We start from the raw sequence: 8339 nt of genomic DNA, 5'->3' as shown, positions 1-8339 counted from the left end.
TTATTTGAATACATATAAAGTAACGACTTTTAATAGCAAGTCTGTCAAATTGCTATAACTACTTATTTTAGAGAATAATAATTCTGATTCAATAATTGCAAATAATGCTGACAAAAAAACAAAAGAAAAGAAAAGAATACTAAAATATAGAATTAAAATATAAAGTCAGGCAAGAATAAATAAAGCAAATAGGCATTATGATGAGCAGGCAATAAAAATTTTAAGAAATGTTAAAATATAATATTCATGTTTAAATCTAGCATTAGTATATAAAACAAAATAAATAAAAATCTGAGCAACAACATGTGTTGCTGAGAAATATAGAGCATTTGCGAGAAGGAAAATTATAATATACAATCGTTGACACTGTGAAAGCAAAATTTTACTGAGAAAACTCATGATACTAGGCAATTCTGTAAACTAGCACAAGTATTTTTTCAGGCAAACTCATGGTCCTAAATAAATGTGGAAATTTTGAAGATAAAATATGAGTAACTAAAACAAATAATAGTGAAAAAAAAATTCTTTTCAAGAATATACACTATGATGTACAGTTGCAAACATTAAATTTGAAAATAATAATAATAATAATATATATATGTACATTTAGCACTGTCAGCAATGTGAAGAAAATATAACATTATTAATAAAATCTGGAAATACTATACAAAATAAAAATCTGGATGCTGAGAGATAAGAAGCACTTGCTAAAGGGAAGGGAAAATTAAAATGTATGTATGTATATGCATGTATATGCATATTATATATATATATATATATACTTTATATACTTTATATATACCACTTTAATATTATAGTGGCCTAACAGTTTTGAATTCTCATGCAGATAAATTTCATTTTTTTAAAAAAAATATTATGCATTATGGTGGTAATGGTGGCAAATTATTGACAAACGCAAGTGGAATGATTTTAAATAATCTCAATTATTACACGATTTTTTGCAATACCATTTATCGAATATGATAAATTTAGGATGATCCTTTTTAAAGATTTTGCATTGATTTTATTTTAAATAGTGTGGAATTTTCCTTTTATTCATAAGTTAATTTGAGTTTTAAAAATGAAATGGAAAGTATGTATTTTTAAATCAATAACGCAAGATACAAAATGAAAATATTTTCGTATCATTATCTATCAGGCTATAAAATTTCAATTAATATGTATGTAACTTCATTGGGATTCAAAATTTATTTGAACCACATGCTATAGATTTAATTATTCTAGATGAAACAGCTCGCGTGTTTATCAATTTTTAATTTCGAAAAGATGCTACAATTCGAGTTGGTGCTGCACTTCCTTTACCGATTTTCATTGGAAATATGTAAAGTTTAGCACCTGCAATTGGAATTTTATTCATATTGGCAACATTTTCTAGGATAAACAATCTACGCCCTAGAACATAACCGTGACAGGGTGAACTGGTGCTTGTACCTGGATCAATGGACGCGGTATCAGAACCTACTCCTTTGATACTTCTATTCTCCGTCAACCACTTACAAGCTTCTGCTGAGAATCCTGGAAAGTGCAATTTTGTGGTGTCATTACTTGGGGAGCCTAGAAAAGCGTCACGGTCGTTCCACTTCTGCCCCCAACCGGAGTTCAATAAAACTATAGTCTCATTCAAACTCCTTAGTGTAGTGCTTTCCCAGTTCATGACATCCTCAACGGTAGCTACAGCGTCAGGACTGAGTGATGCTTTTCTAGTTATGTCTATGACAGCTGCTTTCCCGAAGAAGGAATGGGCTGGTATCTCATCAACTGTAGTTCCTCCTTTAATAAAATGTGCCGGAGCATCCATGTGTGTACCGGCGTGTGTAGAGGTTGAGAAATCCTCGTATTGATGCCTGTAAGAGAAAAGCAATCTTGAAAAAATAATAATATGATTAATAATTTATGACACAAGGAAATATTTCAAATTGACCTTCTCTTTATGCTGATCATCTGTCCAAATTGATTTAATAAAAGTACGTAAAAATCTAGTAAAAGCTAATAAATGCTTGACTTAGTGGAACTTCGAATATTTACTACAAATGTGATGACCAACGTGCTTAGGTTCCACTGTGTACTGAGATGAAAGATTTCTTGTTTAAGCTGCTATTTCACATTTAAAAAATCTTGAAAGAGTAATTTGCATCATAAGACGAGTATGGTGTGCCAAGGCTGAGAATTTCATTTAAAATGAAAAATTATCGTCAGTTTAGACCATTACCTTTTTTGCCTTTTACTTTTGTCGGGGGGATAAAAAATTATCAATTAATTTATGATAATTTTTTTTTTTTTTGGTTTTCACAGAAAAAGGAAATAATGTCTGAAGAAATGATAAAAAGTATTTTAGAAGTAAAGAAAAAAAAATGGATTTAGTGAGTTAGAAGAAGAAACTTTACTTAACTCAACAATTCCTGACCACAATCAAGTCCACAAATAAAATTGTCTATAATAATGTACCGACTACGAATTAATTTTAAAAAAAGGTCGTAAAATGAAAGACTCTTATATGAAAAAAAAGTGATAATCCACTTTTTTACTGCTATTAAAACTTTAGCTTTTTAAAAGCACTGCGTGTTTAAATCATATCTAAATACTTTGATCATTATTATTTTATACTATGCAGATTTGTTTTGTCTCGTTAAAATAAATCCTGATTAAAATCACTTACCCTGTCACATTAGTTACAGGACATGCGCTTTTTTTTTTAATAAAGATAAACCTTCCCTTAAAATAGATGTTATACACTAATGGGATGAATGATGACCTATTACAGTGCTTTACTATTTAAAAGCATCGAAAAATTCTTGTGGAACTAATTAAACCTGCAGAAATAGTAAACGAGGAAACATTAAATGCATTAAACGTTTTACGAGAAAGTGAAACAATGTTTTGAAAAGCTAAACAATCAACGTCAAGTAATTAAATATTTCGGTTTCACAATAAAGTGTGTCTAAATATGTCATATACGAAATAATTTTATTTATTTATTTAATTTAACCAATCTTGAATATGAATTTAACGAGCAGTTTTCTGTTTCAGGACCGTTTAGTTAAATAATATTTTATATTTAGTTAAATCAAATTATATTTTCTTTACTTTCTTACTATAGTAATGATTAAAAAACCTTATAGAGGTAAGTACAGTTAAGTGCAGATTTATCTTGAAAACTTCTTGGTTATGGTAAATCACTGCTGGCAATGAAGTACTAGCCGCGACTCGTAGCATTAATTTCATTTTTGCTGCCTTATGATACTGATTGTAGAGCAGATGAAGCACGTAAGTGACATTTCCAGGGTAAGTGACATTTTTTGATCATTAAAAATGCACGGAAAACAATGGAAAACAGCGAAACCATCATAAGATTTTTATACAGAGTAAGATTAAATTTATTTATTTACTTTTTTTTATGAAAAGAAAGATTTGCAAACAACTTTAAGATTAAGATCAATACTTACCATTTTGTGATCAAATTTTCACTGGGGCCTTTAACTAATTTTTCGATTTTATACCCACTAAATGTTGGGTAACGTAACGTATTTTCATCAAATACATAAGTCATATCAATTAGTTCCTTATTTTTAGGTCTAGCATTAATGGAATGGAAAATTAAAAACATGAATAAGAAGACAAATATCATTTTCATTTTAAAGGCGAAAGAGAAAACAATTTGTTTACGAATTGTTCCAAAATCTTACATGTTTCGCAAAACAAATATTTCTTGCATTTGCAAATCCTGATTTCGTATGTTTTATTTCACATAAAGGACTATTTCAATTACAGGAATAGAGAGTTTTGATTGGAGCATAGTAAATATGATGAAACAATAACTGAGTTGTTACCCTTCTGTGCAAATATTTTTAAAATACCCATATGTGTCGTGATGTTGATGCTGCAGAAAATAGTATGTGTATTAAATGAATAAATCAGATGTGCCAGTTTAGAATAGAAAAAGCAGCAAGCGATATGGTATTGAACATAAAAATCCTGGCTCCACGAAAACGAAAAAATGAAGAACACGAACTTCAGAGGATAATAAAAACTCTTCAATTCTATGCAAAATCAAGGCAAAAATGGTTAAAAATTTAAAAAATTAGTGACATCGTGGTTCATAAATTTACCAACTATTGAATTTGACGTAGTCGTGATAAAAAAGAAAATTTTACTGATAAATTTATCAGTATGAACAGTATGTAATTCTCATAAACAAGTTCTTGAGGGAAATTTTATCCTATTACGTTACTATTTTAACTAACATCTATGTTTATAAACATGAAATCTCTACTGAAACGACAGGCCTGATATCAATTCATGTCTCAATTGTTTCCAGCGTCTTACAAGCAGATTTCATCTCCAAATTATCGTCTAAGGGAATTTGTTATCAGTGCATCATCAGTTCACAAAGGAATTCGGCACACACTTATTTATAAATGTTTAAGCTTAACATTTCTATCCAGTAATAATCTGAAAATATAAAGTATATTTTCCGATGTAACTTCTCAGGAAGCACAGAATGAGGAGAAACATTAAGCAATACTCTAAATTATTAAGAAATTATAGGATTTACGTACAAAAATATTGTACACGTGAGGTATTGTTTCCTATGTATTTTCGCTCGCTTAAACGAATGAGATTAAACCCGAATCAAGAGGGTTAATACTTCAAAAGCTATAATGGATTTATTTTATGTAAAATTTTCTATTTTTGAACTGCATTTATTTGGAAGGAAACCCTTATAGCTTCAAAACTATTAATCCTATCAACTCGGATTTTAATTACTTAATTTTATTTGAGAAAATTACATCGAAAAATATGTTCAGATGGATTTTGGATAGAAATTTTTAATGCATACATTAGTACGTGCCAAAGGTAATACTTTTTATGCATAAAACTATTCAATCTTTTTAGCTATAAGTTTCATTAATCTTTAAATAGTTTCATACGTTTAACCATTAAAAATACATAGGAAACAATATCCCACTTGTTTAGAATGCAGTAAAAAAGGCGTAAATAGCTACAAGCACAACTTTTTACTTTTTGTATTATAAAACCCTTGTTACTTTTAAACTACAAATTGCTTCTAAACTCGAGAGTAGTAGCATTGAATTTAACGTATACATCGGGAACAAATGCTTCACTCGCCTGTCGGGCAGAAATTCAATGCTCCATTCAAATCACCACCATTTCTTCCAAAAACGGGTGATTTATACCATCACCTCCTACATCAGAAAGTCTCCACATAGTTTTTATAAATAGTCTGCGCAGACTATATTAAAAATGAACCAGTTGTGAGCATGAACCCAAATTCTATTTTAAAAATAATTGAGAGAAATTTATCATATATATTTGAGAATTGAATCTTTGGCGGTTGACAAATAAATAAGTCAAACCAATAGTTATAAATAAAAAAATTTTTTAAGCATATATTTGTTACCACTTTTTTATTTTACTAGATTTTGTATTAAAGAACTCTTTCGTACACTGGTTTACTTTCATGGTGGTCTGATCGAACTAACTGCAAGAAATCGTGTGGAGGCTTTCAGTTGTAGGAGTTTTTAGGTAGCATTTATAACAGCATAGCATCCTCAAAGAATCATCGGTATTAAGTTTTGCGAAGAAACACCCTTTTTTTTTCTTTTTAATTAGTGGGTTTTTAATGAAAGAGAATTTAATATAATACTTGCAGATTTTTTGCATATCATAAAAGATTTCCTTAAATGGAAGTGGAATTCAAGTTAAGTAATCAATTGTGAACGGAAATATTTTCATATTAGTCAGAAAATACACACCGATTTAAACATTAAGTTCAAAGTACCTAGTCCGCAGAGCTATTTGCTCTTTCATCGAAATTACATTATAAAATTATTTAAAAAAAGGGGGAGTGAGAAGATATTACGTCAACGTAAAATTGGATAAAATCATAGTATTATATAATCATACGTTTAAAAATTGGTTTTATTGTTTTCATTTCGAGTGGTGGTTGAAATGATTTTAAACAAGTTTTATAAATGCCAGAAACAAATTGGAGAAGATAGAGCAATAACTTATTTTAAAATATTATGAAAAATTCGAAAAAATTGACTGCCATGCAATGTAGATGCATTATGAAACTAGAAAAGAACGCATTTTATGCTATAAATCTTGCAAATATTTAAAATATTTCAACGTACTAATAAGGTCAGTCTTTCCACGAACTTTACAGATTTAAAATTTGCTCGGAACAGTCAACAACTGCGGATTCTGCGTTCTTAATTTAATTTCATATAAAAGGGGTAAAGCTTTATATAAATAATATTTTAATTATTGTATTTTTAAATTCTTTGAAATGTTTTCGACCACCATAAAAAATAAATCAGCCATACAGAAAAAAATAAGTTGTTTAAATGATAGCATGCTTAAGCTCTTACAAATTAATAATTTTTCTTCTCGTACAATTGTATTTTAATTAATTTTTCACAACTACTTTGAGATTCCTTGCACTTACATTAGCAGAGATAAATTCACGATATATAGCTAAATAACCTATATCAATATAAGCCGGTAGTATTGCGCAGTCTTTTATTTCTGAAGCAGAAGAATAAAATGAGCTTTTAATCTGTTGAGAAAAACAGGTGTTTTTTTAAGATAAACATTATTAGTGATCTTTGGATACTTTGAACGCTTTCTTTCTAACCTTCTTTAAAGAATGTTTTTTTAGAAGTTTGGTTGAAAAAGAGTTTTTTTTTAATTGATACTTATTTAAGAATAAAACAATTTTCACATAATGACCAATGTAAACGAATACTTATTTTTGGTTATTATTTATTCTTTAGTTTGTTGCTCTGCTTCTCAGACTTCTAAAGGTAAAGAAGTAATTTTTTAATTAGTTTTAGATGTAATTTTAATTTATTTGCGAATAATAAAAATTATTATTCTCATGATATTTATATTTTAAAGGTCTAATGCTGACTGTGTTAATGAGGAAAAACAATGATATTAACTTTCTTAATTAATCGAACATACAAAGCTTACCATATTGTATGAAATCTGTAATCTATCGTTTTAGCAAGCAATAACGTATATTTTTTTAATACTCTTATTTACATAACTTTTATATTTTAAGAAAAATAATCCAACAACAAATTTTCCAGAAGAAAAAAAAAACTAATAACTTATGAAAGAATTTTTTTTTAATCATTAATTTAAAACATGTTTTGCGCTCATTCTGGACATGATAAATCCTATTATGACCAGTCGTACAAACATTTTAATAAATTAGAATGATTCCAATTTCTATGAAACTTATTGATTCAACCAATGCATCTCTTACAAGTAAAAATATATGTATTCAGCAACTTTTTAAAAATGGCCGACCGGTCTGTGTAAGGGGAAGGGAACTGTCCTTGCATCCGAAAGGTTTTTTATTCGAATCCTGGGAAAGGCATGGATGTTCTTTCCTTCTCTGTACCACATGTCCTCACTGTGGGAGAGACGTGCCCCTGAAAGAGGCCAACAAAATCGTCCTGTATATGCCTGAATTGACGGATGTTAACACAGGTGGGCATTGGAATTTTTTTTTTTTTTAAAAAACTTATTTTTTCTTTCAAAAATACAATTTTCTTTTTGAAAGTAAAAAGACGTTTCCTCTTATTTTGCGGAACCCAGAAAAGATTTTCACGTCTTGTCTTGTCTTGTTGGTTGGCCGGGGTGCCTGAGGCCGGAACGGCCCTTTACCCCTTCATCGTGAGATGAGTTCCTGGAGGTGTTTCCTTCTGGTGCTGTAAATCTAAAATTGAAAGTAGAAAAATTAGTAATGAGCAAATTTCTCATGTAGTATCACATAAAGTGATGCCATTTGTAGTTACATACATAAAAATACAGTAAGAAATAACACATAAAGTACAGTTCAAAAGTAAAAATTAAACTTCGAATGTGAAGTTTGTCCAGTATTGTACGCCCCTAGTACAATTATTCTCTGTCATCTCATTCATTATTCTCTAACATCTCTTCCATTCACACTAACCATACAGGTTCTATTTCTCATTCTCTTAATGCAAATCATAATGATTTTGTCAACGCTTATCAATCTTTTCCTATATTAGGATTGTCCAGTGTATTATAGTGCCATTATACAAGGTATAGGTCCATTGAAATTTAAGCTATACAGTAAAGGTTTTCACGTGGTATATATTAGTAGTATATATATTAATAATGGTTATACTTTAACCAGATGTCAATATGAAAGTATTTTTAAAGCTAGTGTGTGTAATTAGAAATTAAAAAAAAATAAAATCTAATTACAATAATTGCGAAATTCACTTTAATACTTTAATCAAGCACAATATATATATGAA

At 29.1% G+C, this 8339-nt stretch overlaps 2 protein-coding genes across 2 annotated transcripts in view; one reads left to right on the top strand and one right to left on the bottom strand.

Annotated features, from left to right (window-relative positions):
* Positions 1 to 1190: 1190 nt before the first annotated feature.
* Positions 1191 to 3758, bottom strand: LOC107443530 (isatin hydrolase-like). Its single transcript, XM_016057447.3, has 2 exons — positions 3465 to 3758; positions 1191 to 1865 (listed from the first exon to the last, which is right to left on the bottom strand). The coding sequence occupies exons 1-2, from the start codon at positions 3650 to 3652 to the stop codon at positions 1274 to 1276; spliced, it is 780 nt and encodes a 259-aa protein (XP_015912933.2). The 5' UTR covers positions 3653 to 3758; the 3' UTR covers positions 1191 to 1273.
* Positions 3759 to 6668: 2910 nt separating this feature from the next.
* LOC107455712 (adhesive plaque matrix protein 2) overlaps positions 6669 to 8339 on the top strand; it is a gene marked incomplete in the record, with an annotated part of 39364 nt that continues 37693 nt past the window's right edge. The window contains 1 exon segment of the mRNA XM_043054487.2: positions 6669 to 6848. Coding sequence (XP_042910421.2) covers positions 6770 to 6848 — 79 coding nt within the window.

Source organism: Parasteatoda tepidariorum, chromosome 9 (assembly GCF_043381705.1).
Source record: "Parasteatoda tepidariorum isolate YZ-2023 chromosome 9, CAS_Ptep_4.0, whole genome shotgun sequence".
NCBI lineage: Eukaryota > Metazoa > Arthropoda > Arachnida > Araneae > Theridiidae > Parasteatoda > Parasteatoda tepidariorum.
Note: the sequence above shows the minus strand (reverse complement) of the source record. Positions and strands in the feature narration are given on the sequence as shown.

Bases quoted from the DNA above. Each gene is read 5' to 3' on its own strand.
- LOC107443530 (XM_016057447.3), bottom strand. From the start codon at position 3,652: ATGAAAATGATATTTGTCTTCTTATTCATGTTTTTAATTTTCCATTCC. The intron at 1,866-3,464 runs GTAAGTATTGAT...TTTCTCTTACAG, and splicing joins GAAAATTTGATCACAAAATG to GCATCAATACGAGGATTTCT.